The sequence below is a fragment of the Trachypithecus francoisi genome, unplaced genomic scaffold (genome assembly GCF_009764315.1).
Source record: "Trachypithecus francoisi isolate TF-2019V2 unplaced genomic scaffold, Tfra_2.0 Contig01579, whole genome shotgun sequence".
Taxonomy (NCBI): Eukaryota; Metazoa; Chordata; class Mammalia; order Primates; family Cercopithecidae; genus Trachypithecus; species Trachypithecus francoisi.
The window spans coordinates 16,274,645-16,293,130 of record NW_022681442.1 but is presented as its reverse complement, the minus strand read 5'-3'; the positions used below and the strand labels follow the sequence as shown (position 1 = coordinate 16,293,130).

General features: G+C 34.1%; 1 protein-coding gene across 1 annotated transcript in view; it reads left to right on the top strand.

The window, feature by feature from the left end:
* The window catches only part of ATRNL1 (attractin like 1), an 852,984-nt gene that overhangs the window by 66,709 nt on the left and 767,789 nt on the right, over positions 1-18,486 (top strand). Inside the window, exons 7-8 of the mRNA XM_033181738.1 lie at positions 2,678-2,765; positions 8,468-8,723. Coding sequence (XP_033037629.1) covers positions 2,678-2,765; positions 8,468-8,723 — 344 coding nt within the window. The remainder of the gene's footprint in view (positions 1-2,677; positions 2,766-8,467; positions 8,724-18,486) is intronic.

Sequence of the window (18,486 nt, the reverse complement as noted above, 5' to 3'; positions counted from 1 at the left end):
AACCTGGAGTACAGTATCTTCAAAGGCAAGGAAAGACAGTATGTGAGGATTAAGGAATAATTAATAATGTCAAATGCTGACGATTATCCAGGTCAAGGAAAATGAAGACTGAAAACTGGTCATGGATTTAGCATGAGTAAATTGACCTTAACAAAAGCAGTTTTACTGGAGTGGTGGGGTTAAAACCATGTCTAGAGTTAGTTTCAGACAGAATGGAAAGTGGGGTGGGGATGGAGGTAATAAAGAAATGGGGGAGTAGCTTAAGGGAGAGTGTGGTCAAGAGTTTTTTCTTTTATTATTAATGGTTTATAACACCATGTTTGTGTGCCGATGGCAAAGATCTAGTAAGACAAAACATGGTGATGTAGGAAAGAGATCTCGTGCTCAAGGAAGAAGAATCACTTGCTATTCTTGGGCTCATCAAACTGCAGAGTAGGGGCTCAGGGCCTGGAAGCTAAGAATTTTTTCTTAGCATTTTTAGTTTTTGCTTTTTTTTCTTTTATTTGAGACAGGGTCTTGCTCTGTCACCCAGACTGGAGTGCAGTGGCGTGATCATGGCTCACTGTAGCCTTGACCTCCTGGGCTCAAGTGATCCTCCCACCTCAGCCTCCTGAGTAGCTGGGATTACAGGCATGCGCCATCATGCCTGGCTGATTTTTAAATTTTTTTGTAGAGGCAGGGTCTCGCTATATTGCCCTGGCTAGTCTCTAACTCCAGTGCTCAAGTGATCCTCCCGCCTTAACTTCCCAAAGTGCTGCGATTTCAGGTGTGAGCTACCATGCCTGGCCTGGATTTTGTACTTTTAATGGGCTGTGAAAAAATGAAGAATATGTGAGACCATTGTGGCTCACAAAGCCTAAAATATTTGCTGTCTGGCCCTTTACAGAAATAGTTTGTACAGCCCTAATTTATGATAACTTGGAAAGCAGTGTGTTGGCTGCAGATACCGGTAGATGGGTGGACTAGTGGTGTGAATCTGTGGAAGTTGTGTTCTGATTATATTTCCTCATTTGTATCATACACATTTATTTTACAACTCCAAGGTAGGAAATAAACAATGCTGCAGACAAATTTGGTAACCCTTACCTTTCTTGTGAAGGTGCACTTGGGCACTTCGTTGCCTTTCCTAATTCATTGAAGGAAGAAAGAGAAGTGGGGAGATAACAATTGATAGCAAGCTTCTTAACTTAAAACAGGCCCCTATTTCTTGGTGGGATGCTTCCTTTTGTATATTTTAGCAAATGGAGGAGATTTGAGCATAGAATATAAGCATTTGAGATTCATAGTTTGGTACTTCTGTTTTCATATGTATTACACCAGTAGAAAAAAATGCAAATTTTCTTTTTATGTTACATAATCCAACCATAACTTATTTTTATGGAAGCTTCTATACTACCAAATTCATTTTATACAATCTTAAAAAAATCAGTAAACAAGCTATATTTGTGCATAGGAAATAGATGCTTATTGGTTAATTTATATAATGCTAAAATAAGTGTGTGGGTATGTAAAGTAGCACAGTCCTTACGGTAAACAGTGCAGAGGTTCCTCAAACTGAAAATAGAATTACTATATGATCCAGCAAACCCACTGCTAGATATGTAGCCAAAAGAAAGTAAATCAGTATATCAAAGCGATATCTGCACTCTCATGTTTATTGCAGCACTATTTACAGTAGCCATAATATGGAATCAACATTTGTCCATCAACTGATAAATTGATAAGGAAAATGTGGTATATATGCACAGTGGAATATTATTTAGCCCCCTCCAAATGAAATCTCGTATTTGCAGCAATATGAATGGAACTGGAAGTCATTTTAAGTGAAATAAACCAGGCACAGAGAGACAAATATTGCGTGTCTTCATGCAAATGTCAGAGCTGTAAAAGTTGATTTCATATAGATGGAGAGTAGAATAGTGGTTATCACAGCATGAGAAGGGAAGCGGGGAGAAGGAGACAAAGAGAAGTTGGTTAATGAGTACCAAAAAGCAATTAGATAGAAGGAATAACTTCTAGTATTTGATAGTAAAGTAGGGAAATTATAGTTAACAATTTATTATATATTTCAAAATAGCTAGAAGAGAAGAAATGTTATGCTCCCAACACAAAGAAGAGATAAATGTTTGAGGTAATAGATATTCTAATTACCCTGATTTGATCATTACACATTCTATACATATATCAAAATATCATATGTATACCATATATGTGCAACTTAAATTTATCATTAAAAAATTTTTATAAGTATCAGGCCAACTGAAAAAAAAAGGAATAAAAATAAATACCTAAAACAAATGGAGAGAATTTTCAGCTGTTTCCAAGAAGGAAACCTGGCTTTAAGAAAAAAAATTAAAAAATACAGTCAGTTCACTGTTGTTTAGCTTAATTGATTGAAATTATTAAAGGCAGTTGGACAATTAATTCCAGTAATAAATATCCTAGTGAAGTTAATGTATATTATACATTTAGGAGATTGAATCCTAATTTAGTGTAGGTATATCTTGAATGAGTCTTTATTAAAAATTTCTAATATGGCACATAAATTATGAATCTATTAGTTGTAACTCTTTGAATTTAATGAGTACTTGGACACAAGTGAATAAAAAGCATGTGAAAATTAAAAAAACAAAAATGAATCTTAACTTATGAAGTTATTTTCTTTTCTTGCTTTTAGTTACAATTTAGAAAGCAGTATATGGAATGTAGGAACTCTATCAAGGGGACCTCTCCAGAGATATGGACACTCTCTTGCTTTATATCAGGTATGGCTCCTGCTTTTTAAATTTTAATCAGATTTTGTTTTTGATAGTTTACTATAGGGTAAAAAATACTAAATCTCAGGTTTATTTCAAACATTTAATGAGAACAATAGATTATATGGATCATAATAACTTGAGATACCACATATTCTTATGCTTTTAGTAAAAGAATAGATTTTAGAACAATCCCCCACATGACATGTAAAGAAATGAAGATTGAGTTTTTGTCTATTACTTTATGCCTAGTCAATCACTTAAAAAATTATGGCAAAATACATGTAACATAAAATTGACCATTTTAACTATTTTTAAGTATAGAGTTCAGTGGCATTAAGTACATTGACATTGTTGTGTAACCATGGCCACCATTATCTTCAGAACACTTTTCGTCTTGCAAAACTGAAGCAATAACTTCTCATTCCCCTCTTCCCTTATCCTCTTGAAATGACCAATCTACTTTTCTGTCTCTGTGAATTTAACTGCTCTAGGTACCTCATGTAAATGGATCGTATATTATTTGTCCTTTTATGACTGATTTGTTTCCCTTAGCACACTATCTTCAAGGATCATCCATGTTGTATCATGTGTCAGAATGTCCTTCCTTTTAAAGCTGAATAAATATTCCATTATGTGTATATACCACATTTTGTTTATCTATCCATCTGTTGATGGACACTTAGATAGCTTCCATCTTTTGGCCATTGTGAATAATGTTTCTATGAACATATGTGTACAACTATCTGAGTCTCTGTTTTCATTTTTTTTGGTGTATACCCAGAAGTGGAATTTCTAAATCATATGGTAATTCTATGTTTAATTTTTTTTTTTTAGCACTGCCATAGTGTGTTTCACTATGACTGCATCATCTTAAATTTCCACCAGTAGTGCACAGGGGTTCCAGTTTGTCCACAGCCTTGTCAACACTTGTTATTTTCTGTTTTTGTTTTTTTGATAATCGACCTAATGAGTATCTCACTGTGATTTTGATTTGCATTTCTCTAACGATTAATGATGTTAAACATGTTTTCAAGTGCTTATTGGCTATTTGTATATCCTCTTTGGAGAAATGTCTATTCAGGTCTTTTGTCAGTTTTGAATTGGGTTGTTTTGTTTGGTTATTGAGTTGGAAGAGCTCTTTATATATTATGGTATTAACACTTTATCAGAATATGATTTCCAGATATTTTTTCCCTTTATGGGCTGTCTTTTCACTTTGTTGAGAGTGTCCTCTGATGCACAAAATTTTTAATTTTGATATAGTTTAATTTATTTTTTCTTTTGTTACCTATGCTTTTGTGTCATATACAAGAAATCATTGCTAGATCCAATGTCATGAAGCTTTTCCTCTATATTTTCGCTTAAGAGTTTTAAAGTTTTAGTTCTTAGGTTTAGGTTTTTGTTGCATTTTGAGTTAATTGTGTCTGATGTAAGGATCCATTTTCATTCCTTTGCCTGTGGATAGCCAGTTTCCCCAAAATCATTTGTTTAAAAAAAAAAAACTGCCTTTTTCCCATTAAATGGTCTTGGCACCCTAGCTGAAAGTCATTTGACCATATATATGAGGGTTTTTTTTTTTTTTCTGGACTCTCTATTTTATTCTATTGATCTATGTGTCTGTCTTTATGCTAGTACCTTACTATTTTGGTTACTGTAGCTTTTTAATAAGTTTTGAAGTTAAGAAGTGTAATACTTCCTACTTTGTTTTTATTTTTCAAGATTGTTTTGGCTATTCAGGGCCCCTTGAAAGTCTATATGAATTTTAGGGTTGAGTTTTCTATTCCTGCAAAAATGTTGGGATTTTGACAGGGATTGTATTGACATTAGTTATTTTTATGTATTTGTGGGATTCATAAATCTAGCATGATTAAAATGACAGGACATTAATTGGTTTTCATTTTGAATCAATAAAAATTCATGTATTTTGTCGCCTTTGGCTAGGCCATCTAAATATGAATTTGTATGTTTTCTGTGCTGTTGTAAAAAATATTGGAAAGCATGGGAGCAGTATAAAGAACAAACTACCACCTGTTTATCCATGCATTTGTGTGTTGTAAAAGTAAAATAAAAATATTTCTACATATGAAAACATATACATACATTTTTTGTCCTGTTTTATTTTTATTTCCCTTTAATGAGATATAATTGATATACCATACAGTTCACTCATTTAAAGTGTACAATTCAGTGGGGTTTTTAGTATATTCAGAGTTGTGCAACCATTTGTTGCATATTTATGTAAGATTGCAGAGTTGTGTAATCACTTTTAGAATATTTTCACCACTTCACAAAGAAACTTTGTACCCTTTAGGTATCACCCCAGACTTCCTCATCTTCCCTAGCCTTAAGCAGTCACAAAGCTACTTTCTTTCTCTATATATTGGTCTATGCTGGACATTTCATATAAATGAAGTCATATACTATATATTTTATGATTACCATATTTCACTTAGCATAATTTCAAGGTTTATCCATGTTGTAGAATGTATTAATACTTCTTCATTCCTTTTTATGGCTAAATAGTATTACATTGTATGGATATATAACATGTTTATTTATTGGTTGGGGACATTTGAGTTGTTTCCACCTTTTGGCTATTATGAATAATGCTACTAACAACATTTCTGTGTAAGATTTTGTCTGGACATATGTTTTCATTTCTTTTGGGTATATACATAAGGGTGGACTTACTGGGTCAAATTAACTTTTTGAAGAACTGACAGAATGTTTCCCAAAGTTGCTGCATCATTTTACATTCCCACCAGCCATATATGAAGGTTTCTATTTCTATACATCCTTGCCAACACTTTTTTTTTTTTTTGAGACGGAGTCTCGCAGTCGCCCAGGCTGGAGTGCAGTGGCCGGATCTCAGCTCACTGCAAGCTCCGCCTCCCGGGTTTACGCCATTCTCCTGCCTCAGCCTCCCGAGTAGCTGGGACTACAGGCGCCCGCCACCTCGCCCGGCTAGTTTTTTCTATTTTTTAGTAGAGACGGGGTTTCGCCGTGTTAGCCAGGATGGTCTCGATCTCCTGACCTCGCGATCCACCCGTCTCGGCCTCCCAAAGTGCTGGGATTACAGGCTTGAGCCACCGCGCCCGGCCAATCCTTGCCAACACTTAATAGTATCTTCTTTTTTGATTATTGCCATCCTAGTGGGGTGAGGTATTATCTCATTGTGGTTTTGATTTGTATTTCCCTGTTAACTAATGATGTTGGGCATCTTTTTGTGTGCTTTTTGGCCATTTGTGTATTGTCTTTGGAGAAATGTCTGTTCAAGTCCTTTGCTCATTTTAAAATTAGGTTGTCTTTTTATTATTGAGTTGTAAGAATTCTTTATATGTTCTAGATGCAAGCCATTATCAGGTATATAATTCGCAAATATTTTCACCCATTTCGTGTGCTGTTTTCACTTTTCTTGATGTTATCTCTTTAAACACAAAAAATTGGACTTTATTTTGATAAAGTCCCATTTAGCTTTTTTTCCTTTTATTGCTTGTGTTTTGGTGTCATATTTAATAATTCACTGCCAAATCTCAGGTCATAAAGACTTAACCCAATTTTTTTTCTTTTAAGAGTTTTATAGCTCTGATTCTTGCATTTAGTTGTTTGACCTATTTTGAGTTGTTTTGTATATAGTATGCAGTAAGGGTGCAAGTTCATTTTTTTTTTTTTTTTTTTTTTTGCATCTGACTATCCAGTTCTAGCACCATTTGTTCACAAGACCTGTTTTTTTATCTTTGAATAGTCTTGGTACTCTTGTCAAAAATCAATTGGCCTTAGATGTATGGGTTTATTTCTGGACTCTCAGTTCTATTCCATGGATTTATCCCAGTATCACTCTGTCTTGATTACTTTTTTTTTTTTTTTTGAGACAGAGTCTTGCTCTATCTCCCAGGCTGGAGTGTAGTGGTGTAATCTCGGCTTACTGCAACCTCCGCCTCCTGGGTTCAAGCGATTATCCTGCCTCAGCCTCTGAGTAGCTGGGATTATAGGTGCCTGCCACCATGCCCAGCTATTTTTTTTGTAGTTTTAGTAGAGATAGGGTTTCACCATGTTGGCCAGGCTGGTTTTGAACTCCTGACCTCAAGTGATCCACTTGCCTCAGACTTTCAAAGTGCTGGGATTATAGTCGTGAGCCACCATGCCCAGCCTATCTTGATTACTTTGCTTTGCAGTAAGTTTTTGAGAAGTGTGAGTACTCCAGTTTTGTTCTTTTACAAGAATGTTCTGATGTTCTGCATCCCTTGCAATTTCATATGAATTTTGGAATCAATTTGTCAGTTTCTACAAAGAAGCCAGCTGAGATTTTGATAGGGATTGTGTTGAATCTGAGATCAATTTGGAGAGTACTATCCTCTTAATCAATTTGGAGAGTATTATCTTAACAATGTTAAGTCTTCAGACCCATAAACATGGGATCTTTTCATTTATTTATATCTTTTAAAAATTTATTTAAACAGTGTTTTGTAATTTTCAGAGTATAAGTTTTGGACTTCCTTTATTAAATTTATTCATAAATATTTTATTCTTTTGGATACTTATGTCAATGTAATTATTTTCCCAATTTCACTTTTGGGTTGTTCATTGCAAGTGTATGGAATTGTAATTTACTTTTTGTACATTGATCTTATGTTCTGTAATATTGCTGATTCATTTATTAGCTCTAAGTGTTTTTTTTTTATTTTTAAGGACTTTTCTATATACAAGATCAGATCATCTGCAAATAGAAATATTTTACTACTTCTTTCCAAGCTGGATGTCTTTATTTAGTTTTTCCTCTAGCTGGAACATCCAGTATAAAGTTGAATATAAGTGGCAAAAGCAGGCATGCTTATCTTGTTCCTGACCTTAGGGAAATGTATCTGGTCTTTCACTGTTAGGTATAATGTTAGCTGTGGGTTTCCTTAAATATCTTTTGTCAGGTTGGAAAATTTTTTTTCTATTTCTAATTTGTTGAAATAATAATAATTTACATCATTTGTGTACCATTTATTTCCATCATATACATTTGAAATAATTTGTATAATTTAAAAGTTCTGTAAGGATTTACCAAAGGTGAACTGAAGGCACGTGGTGTCTGTCCATAGCCATTAGAAATGGTAACAGAGGTGTACTCTATGTGATGCACAAATGTGATATGCCTTTTTGGTGAAGAGCACTTGATGAAAACAATGCATAACTGAGAATAGCACAAAGCAGTACAAGGAGATGGTAAAATTCAAACGTAACCACTGGGGACTCAGATGATTCGAATATTGAAAAGACTATGAGTAACATTAATCAGCAACTTAGTTTGTTACTCTTCAGTTATATGGGAGGAGTACATTATTCTTTGTTATAGGACTACCTCACCCATAAATTTTAAGTTCTTGATTAGCTTATTGTGTTTTCCATTCTTAAAGCGGTAGTTTAGTGTTGTCTTCCTGTATGATAATTAAAAGCATACTTAATTGAGTATATAATGTAATAGTTAAAAAATGTATTTTAAAGTAGCTTTTTGAAAGCTTTGCTCTTTCCCTCCTTTTTGTATATAAAAGCATTAGTTGTCATTATTCATGTGTTCTTATTACTTTTTACAAATAAGAACAATGCCTTATGCATGTTGTGAGCAATTACTAAAATTTTATGTAAATTTAACCTTTATTTTTAATTAATATGTGTTGATATAACATTATTTTGTCTATTAATATATGTATTTTAATTTACAGGAAAACATCTTTATGTATGGAGGCAGAATTGAAACAAATGATGGCAATGTCACAGATGAATTATGGGTTTTTAACATACATAGTCAGTCATGGAGTACAAAAACTCCTACTGTTCTTGGACATGGTCAGCAGTATGCTGTGGAGGGACATTCAGCACATATTATGGAGTTGGATAGTAGAGATGTTGTCATGATCATAATATTTGGATATTCTGCAATATATGGTTATACAAGCAGCATACAGGAATACCATATCTGTGAGTTACTTAAAAATTGTAATTTTTTTATTGATTGGGAATGTTTTTCTCTTTAATAAAATCTTCTTTAATGTTTTTCTCTTTAATAAAATCTTCATATTAATTTAGTCAAAATGGTGAGTTATTTGAGATTGAAATTATAAGCTGAGAATTGGTAATTTTTAATATAAACTTTTTTGATTATGTTAGATTTTGTTCTTTAATATTTAAGGTTACCTTTCTAACCAAATGAGGGGAAATATTACATAATAGTCTCATTTTCTAAGATTTGTGAATTTTTAAAAAAATATGTGAAATTCCAGTAGGTGGTGCTATTTCTTTGGATTTTATTTATGAACCAAGCAATGAAACTATCCCAATCTCTTTACTATGCATTGCACGATTTCAGGATTTTTCATTTTTAGCATTCTATTTCTAATCTTACTGCTATATCTTTATGTATGTATTACTTCTTTAAAGTCAGCTTCTCAAGGGTAGTCTGCTGGCTTCTACAAGAGATTATTACCTGTTACGTGAAGGTGAAGGTGACTAGGGCAATCTGCATGTGAGTTTCTGTACTATACTTTTACTCCTTTTTGTTTTTCTGGTACTTAATTTTTTTGAATTATTTATAACATTTTTTAAAACAGTGGGAACCTTTTTTATTGTTTTTAGTTTGTTTACAAATATATACCCCATGGTGGTTATTCAGATTCAAGAAAATAATTCTTTTCTGGCTCTGGCCAGTATTATGAACTCAAATTCTTGGCTCTTTTGTGTATGGACAACTATATATACAACTATTTAGAGTCCTTGTGCAGACTTAATGAGAAAACTCGTTTCCTGACCGAGACTCCCCTTCAAAATATTTCACTGTTTCCCTTGCAGTCCTTTCAAGTGATGGCTGTTTTTGTTTACATATTCTCAGTACAGCTGGGTTGAAGGTGGTTTATATATCCCCTTTACTTCTTGTTGCCATTTTCACTGTATTCTCAATTCCTCCTCCTTTAAATTGCCTGGCTTTGACTCTTACATCATCAGAATATAACACCTATTACTTCACCTTTCTGCACTCATCTTTTGCTCTCATATGGCTGTGTTTTATTTCTTGAGGATTTTAGTTTCTGGCTTACTGTCACTGTGTCCAGAATACATAAGGCAGATATTTTTATGTTGTAAATATGCACTTGAGTACTTCTCCTACCTGGCCTTTCAATTTCTTGATCTACCAAAGATTTTGTTTTCCATCCTCCTTGAGCCACTCTCTCCATTGTTACATTCTAGACCTTGTTATTCCAGTACAATGAGTCCATGATTTCCATTTGAAATACCTTACTTTTCAAGTACCACTCATCTCTCTAGCTTACTATTTCTAGTGCCCACACTCCGACAATTCTTTGACCTTACCAGAGCCTTTAGTCTGTTGAGACTATCAGTTTTTCCACTCTCTCACTCTTTTTTGTCCATATTTCTAACCCTACCTTTTTTATCTGTACTTCTAACCCTACCCATACTTCTAAACCTACCCAGCTTTAAATTTCGTAATTACCATTCTCAAGTTGTTTTTTTTAAAATGATGTCTGATACTTACTTAGCTGTAAGTTTATAATTACTTATGTCAAGTTGGCCCTTAATGACACCTGAAACTTTTGCCAGTCTAGCTTGGTCTCTCTCCCAGCTCTCCTGGATGACTATTTCATACCTTTTCCTCTCTCCTCAAGTTTCAGACACTTCCTTCTCTATCATCACTCTCAATTGATGACCTTAGTTCTTGTTTTACTGAGAAAATAGAAGTAATCAGAGGAGAATGGCTATTGATGGGAACACGTTGGAGGGTAATGGTTAATAAGCAATGCTACGTTGAATACGCTTGCTTACATACATTATTGTCATAACAAACTCATGATAATGTTGAGGCAGATGTGTGGCTGAGTTATTCCAACTTTTGAATCAGTTAACAGATGTTCTCTGTAGAAAGACAATTTTCTGATTTTGCTATTAATTTTTGGTTTTATAGTGCTCAGGAAATGTTGGTATTATTTCTACTTTTTAAATTTATTGAAATTTTCTTTGTGGCTCAGTTTTCATAAATATTTGATAGGCACTTGAGAAGAAGATAAATCCAATAATATCAAGGTATGGAATTTGATATTATTTATTTATAATATTGACTTTAGTGATTATATTGTTAGGCCTTCTATTACTGACTTAGTATTTTTTGTTCTTGATCTATCTTGCTGTGAAAGTTGAAGTAAAATTTTAAAGTGTTAGTCTATTTTTCCTGTTTCTCCTTATATATTCTGGAATTTATGTTTTATAGAAGTTGCTATTACAGATATTAATAACTGTTATGTGTTTATTGTAAATTGTATTACTTAATATTATAAAGTGATTTGTTGTTTAATGTTTTCTTGCCCTGAATTCTACCTCATCCATTATTAATATTGCCATTGTTTTGTTTTTTTTGGTCAGTCTTTTCCTAGTATACCTTTGCTTATCCCTTTATGGTTATGATTGTTTAGTGTTTTAGAATCACTTTTTAAAAAAATGTATTTCTTGCATACAAGAGAGAGTTGAATTTTGCTTTGTGATTCCTTTTTTTCTGTAAATTTTCTGTGCATGTCTTATATTTTCAAAAGTCATTCTTGCCTTTTTTGTTGGTTTGTTTTTAATTATACCTCTTCACACGTTTAGGGCTCCCCTTCCCCTTACTTTGTTTTTTTTTTTGTGGGATGGGTATGGTAAGTTTTGAGATCTGCTTCCATTAGTTTCTTCTATGCTACTTGTTTCTCATCACCCTTTCAGCAATTTTGTGGCTGCTTCTGTTTATCTCTTTTGATTGCACTTGATGTTTGTACATTCATACCTAATCTGGACTTTATGAGGAATTTTATTTTTTTACCCTCATAATTTCTCTGGAAATGTAATTTTCTTTTCCTTTCACTTCATCCACTTTCCCCGTGTTTTCCTTTTGTTTTCTATTTCTTTTTCCAGGGAAGATGGGGGAGATTCAGAACTAAACTGTCACCATGTTTGTCCTTGAAACACAGGTTTTGACTTTTGAAATTTTAAAATGAATACTTAACTTAGTCTAAAGTTAAGCAATACTCTTATTCTTTGATCAGCCTCCAATTTATAGGATACTGTTTTTCACTGTTTTAGTTATTTTTGTTTTGTTTCAAGCACGATGATATAATAATAATTATATCATTTTATATTATAAATAAATTAAACAGTAAGTATTACATTTATTTACAGGGGTCAGCAAAAGGCTTCTATAAAGGACCAGATAGTAAATATCTTAGGCTTTATTGGTCATACAATCTCTGTCACAACTAATTAACTCTGCCTTGTAGCATGAAAGTTGCCATAGACAATACATAAACAAATGGGCATGGTTATGTTCAATAAAAATTTATTTACAAAAACAGGTGGTGGGCTAGATTTAGCCTTTGGGCCTTACTTTGCCTACACCTGCTCTTAAGAGAGAGAGAGTATGCTTCTAGGGCCCTACCAACCCTGATCCAACTTAAATTGAAATTTGGCATATTTTTTTTTTTGGACATTATATATAGGGAAAATTCATACCCCAAAGTAGCGTGATATCTAGTAAATGGCCCAAAGTTCCCAGGGGGAACAGTTGTTTTGTTTATGTGGAACCAAGGCTGAAATAGATGCTATCTGTCTGCCTCCACGGAGCATATTTTTAAAAACTCACTTTTTCATTGAGGATGTACATCTTCAAGGATCTTGACTTTATATAGATACTCTCTAATCTTATACCTACATGGGCCCACCTTCAATGTTGGCCATTAAAATGGAATCTCTAGGCCACCTGATTAGTATATGTCATCCTTACTGAATATAGTTTATAATTTACAGTTTGCCGAATATATTTCATGTGCTTCATAGTTTCCTTTATTGAATGTTCGTCCCATTCAGCCATCAGATGTAATGGTGGTTATGCTTTCCGAGGGTGGCCAGGAAAGCACGATGGGTTTATTCTGATCAACTATTAGTGATAAATATTGATATAGGTTGTTAGCTGATATATATTCATCTGCTGGTAGATTTTTGTTTGATTTGGGATAATCTGATTATAGAATGCCAATTCTGTTTTAGATAATCTAAGCATATTTTTATATTGAGTTTCTTTTGGCTTATTTTACAACCAAAATACTGTGTCTAAATAAATTTATCAGTAGGGTATTTTTGGCTTGATTTTTGTCTTACTAACTGTATTACTTGTCAGGCATACTTAAGAATGTAGTGTAAGATGAAAATGGGAAGAATACATTATTGATGAGTTTTATAAGAATAATAGATAAACCATGAGCAGTTTAACATTCTGTGAATTATCGAAGTACAAAGCAAAACCCAACAAACTTTCTGTAAAATTATTTCTTAGTAGAAAAATTAATATATTACTTTACTTATCCCTAATGCATTTTGAATTTGCTGCTTGCATGTTGAAAGTATGTGGTGTCATAAGATAATCTATAGTACTTTCAAAGAAAAGAGTACAAAAGGATGGGTAAATGCAGTTTAAAGATGCTATCAGAATAATTAAGTTCACTATAGAAAAGTGTTACTTTAGGGAATGATCCTATATTAAGTAGGGCTGCTTTGAATATAAGGAAGGGGTGATTTATTATCTTAGTTATAAAGTAAATGCTTGTTATCTCCACAGAGACTAGTTTTTTGTGTTTTTCCTTTTTTTTTTTTTTTTTTTTTAGAACTACTATGCTGTGATGCTAGTTTAGCCTCTTCTTCCTGACTGATTTTAATGGTATCAGCTACCCAAATGCAGGTTGGATTTACTTTAAATATCCTTATATGTTTGAAGTTTCTAAAAAATTAAGAACCTAAATGTTTTTGTATTAAAAAACAGATTATCTTTTTAACTAGTATTGTGGGGAAGGTCACTGAAAAGTCAGCCAAAAATATAGCAGGATAATTCATGAAAACAGGGTATTTTACTAGATTAAAAATTTACTCTGAAATATATTCTGATGAAGGATATTGATTTCACCATAATGTAGACATTTTAAAAAGAGATAAACTTTCACTTAACATACCTCAAAATGATCACTTACTCAACTTTTAATAACATTGCAAATAATTGTGAGATATTACTGGTTCTGTACCAGTACTATGAAATCTCCTTGGAGATTTTGTCATAATCTGATCTAGAACAAAGAAAACATCTAATTTACTTATCTTTAATTATGTTAGTTTGAGCATTATGCATTAACATTAAAATAATCTAAGATACTAGAGAATACTTTCTAACTGTTGAGACTGTAGATATCTATAGCTGTTTATGGCATTGACATCACTGTTTCATGTTTTTTAGGGTATCTATTGAGCTAAGGAGTACCTCCAAACATTGGATTGAGTTTGTGGCTTATAGGAGTACATTTCTGATTCTATTTGATTCTAGGAACATGCAGTAATGGATATCAGCAAATGGTGCATCAGGCATTTAGCGTTACCTTTGCAGGACTTATTTCTAGCACAGGCATACGTATAATAAACATAATAAGCATGCATATGATTTGTTGGTAGATAATACGTTTTTTAGAAATAGAGCAAGGTAAGGCAGTTGAAACTACTGGGGGTGGGAGGTGGCTACATTTTAAAATAGGAAGGCCAGGATAGGCCTGAATGAGAAAGTGAATTTTGAGCAAAGACTTAAAGGAATGAAGGAGTTTGCTGTGTAGATATCTGGGAGAATGGTGTTCCTTGGAAGTGGGAACAGCTAGTACAAAGACTGTAAGGTGAGAACATGTATGGCATGTTTAAGGGATAATATGGAGTCTAGAGAAGAGTGACAGCAGGAGAATAAAACTAAAGCGATGAGATTAGAAAAGTAATAAGGAGCTAGATCACCAGGTTTTTGTATGACCTTTGTCTTTCATCTGAGTGAAATGGGGAAACACTGCAAGATTTTGATCAGAGCAAATGAGATAATTTTTATGTGAATTGTTTTGGCTGCATGTTGTAAATAAACTTTATGAAAGAAAGAACAGGAAGAGGATAGTTAGGAAGTTGTTAACAGTAATCTGGTCCAAAAATGATGGTGAGAATTAGTTGATTTGTTTGATTTTTTAAAAAAGTAGAGCCAGTAGTGTTTGCTGAGGGTTTAGATGTAGAGTGTGAGATAAAAGAGAGAAACCAAGGGTGATTGCAAAATTTTTGGCCTGAGCAGCTGGAAAGATGAAATTGCCATCAACTGATATGTAGAAGATTGTGAAGCAGATTTGGGGCGAAGGTGTTTTGAAGATGAGAAGTTGAGTTTGGACATGTTGTACGTGAGATAGCCACTAGATGTCAAAGAGAAAATGTCAAGCAGACAGTTGGATATATATGCTGCTATAGGTGCTCTTTTTTTTTTTTTTTAATTTATATTCTTTTTCTTAGAAGTTTTAGAGCAGGAATTCTGCTGTATAGCTCCTTGTGTGTATACTTTCTAGTAAAGTACCATATCCTTACTGGAGTCCTAGAGAGAATGATTTGGGCTGAAGGTGTAAATTTGGGAGTTCTTGGGAGTTCTTAAAGCCAAGAGACTAGATCAGATCACTAATGAAGTGGTTGTAGATAAAAAGGAGAATAAAAGGATTGAGCTATGGGGTCCTCGAATAATAAGAGGTAGGGGAGAAAAGGAAGATAAGCAAGGAACAGTACGGTGAAGTGTAAGCCAAGTGCAGAAAGAATATGAAGTGGGAAAGTTATCAACGGAGCCACATTCTGCTGATGCTTCAAGTACGATGATTACTAAGGACTGATCATTAAATTTAGCACTGTACAGTCATTGGTGATCTTGACAGGAACAGTTTCGGTGTATTGGTGGGGTGAAAGTCTCACAATATTAGATTTAATAGGGAATGAGAGGAGTAGAAGTGGAAATGATGAGTGGAGCCAGCTCTTTCAAGGAAATGTGTTTGAAAAGGAAAGCACAAAGTGAGCAGAAACTGTCAAGAAATGTAGGATCCTTTTTAGCTTGGATTTTTACAGAAGCAGACAATGAGACAAGGATTTCAGTGAAAGAATTTTATTTGGGAAAGTGTAGGTAACACTGTTAGGGGAGTTGAGAAGTGATACAAGGATGAGAAGGCAGCCATTTAAGGGTCTAGGCTATAGTTGACACATAATCTCTGAAATTTTCTTCTTTAACTATTAACCCTGTCAGTTGATGTGTCCCATGGACTATGTCTCCAAAACCCACCCATTTTTAGTAGAGAACCCACCCATTTTTAGTAGAAGTGGGGTTTTTCCGTGCCTGTCTCGCACTCCTGAGCTCAAGTGATCTGCCTGTTTCGACATCCCAAAGTTCTAAGATTACAAAGTACTGTGTCATCCAGTGTGGCTTGATTAATATGAAAATGTTTATAGAGGTAAGACAACAGAATACTTAATTAAGAAAATAGCTTGTGTGAAGCATACACAAATAAATCTGGAAGGGAGCTGTGCTTTTTTTTTTTTTTTTTTGAGACAGAGTCTGACTCTGTCACAGGGGCTGGAATGCAGTGGCACGATCTCAGCTCACTGCAGCCTCTGCCTCCTGGGTTCAAGTGATCCTCCCACCTCAGCCTCCCAAGTGGTTGGGATTATAGGCACGCACCACTACACCCAGCTAATTTTTGTATTTTTAGTAGGGATGGGGTTTCGCCATGCCTGTCTCAAACTCCTGAGCTGAAGTGATCTGCCTGCTTCGACCTCCCAAAGTGCTGGGAGTACAGGCATGAGCCACTGTGCCTGGCCAAGGAAGGGAACTTTTTTGTGAGAGCATCCTAGAGTACAGCTTCTAAAAGTGATGTCGGGTTGTCAAGTGCTTAGGTGTGACAGTGACAACAAGATTTATGTTCAAAATTATTGGAAAAATCCAGAAAATGTATAATGAAGGAATCAGCTTGCAGTAAAGGTTCCACATGCTTTTGTTTGTCACCGAGTGGAAGTGGCCTTCATAATTGTATAGTGATGAAAAGACTTGTAAATCCACAGCTTTATTTCCTGCATTTTTCATTTTCTGGAAGTTGTTTTATTTTCCTCTAAGCTCCAGTGTCCTTTTGTTTTTAAATGAATATGACATGTTACAGTTTGAGTATGTCCCCTCCAAAATTCATGTTGAAACCTAATCCCCAGTGTGGTAGTATTAAGAGGTGGGGCTTTTTGGGATGTGATTAAGTCAGGATGACTCTGCTGTCATGAATGGATTAGTGCCTTACAAAAAGTGCTGGAGGGAGCTAGCTGCGTCCTTTTGGCCTTCCATCCTTCCGTCATGTGAGGACACAGCATTCTTCCCCTCTGGAGGACATAGCAAACAAAGCACCATCTTGAAGCAGAGCGTAGCTCTCAGAAGACACCAAATCAGTCAGCACCTTGATTTTGAAATTCCTAGTTTCCGGACTGTTAGAAATATATTTCCATTGTTTATTAATTACATATATGCTGTTTTATATGGGTACTCTTTTTTTTTCTAAAAAAATTTATATTCTTTTTCTAAGAAGTTTTAGAGCAGGAATTCTGCAACATACCTCCTGTGTGTATACTTTCTAGTAAAGGGCCGTATATTAAATGCTTGATAAATATTTGTGGATGAATAAATAGGGTTTTCAGCATACTTTCCTTAAAAGTGTGATTCTGTGTTTCTTGACTTTGTTTTTAGTATATTAACCAACTTATTTAAATTGTGTACTATACATAATTATTATTCTCCTTCTAGTGGTGACTCATAACATGCTGTGCTTGATGTTCTCCATTTGTCTCTCCACATCCACCTTTTATTTTTTTCCATCCTGTTTCCATGCCCTCTGGCTTCCAGGTAGGCTGAGCCAGTGATGGTAGATCTGATGGTGGGAGATGAGTGGGGTTGAGGTATTTTATTCCACCAACTTTCTCCCTGCTGGATAACCTTGGGTTAGTTGTGTTGCTCTATTGAAGGCTGAACTGTCAGGTGTCTTCATATAGCTATTCTCTAGGAATTCTGGAAACACTCCCTCCTCTTGCTTTTTTAAGGCCAATGGGTGGTAAAGGCTTCCTATTGTGGTAGGTCTCAGGATATTGCCCTGGTCATACCTTTATAAATAGCCTTTTATTAGATACTTTAATATAAGTATCATATATAAAGTATACTTTTTACTTTTATTAGATACTTTATTTTGAGCACATTATTTATTTCCTGTCAGAACCCTGGCTGATACAGTAGCTACTATTGATTTTTTAGAGATTCAAATATAACTTTTGACCAAAATGATCCTTAATATGTTCTTATTCTGGAAGCTGAGAGGAAGAAGTGTCTTGTGAGAGGATTTCACACTTTATTAGTGGAGAAAAATGTTGGCAGAAGTATAAACATTTCAGAATAGCACGGAATTAGATCCTTCACTCCATTTCTACTATGCTTATTCTTGAATTTTTAAATTTTAATATCACATGGTCATCTTTAATGTTGCATTTTCTCTTAATGCTAAAGATTGATATATTTATCATCTTTCAAAAGTAGCTGTTCTAATTTTTTAATACGCAGCACCCTTATTTATGTATGTCTTCCTATTTATTAAAGAAAATATTTTTGTTGTATATTCTTTTAAATTTCTTTTTGAATTATGCTAACTCAGACTCAACTTTTTTTGGTTATTATGCTGTCAACGTAGAAGTAATTGTATCTTACTAGCAAAATACCCCCGAAGTGTATTTGATGGAAGGATATTTATTTGTTAAAAAGTCCATTTGCTGTATTCCTTTAAGTTTTCTCTTTAAAATCATGTTCATTTAAAAAAAA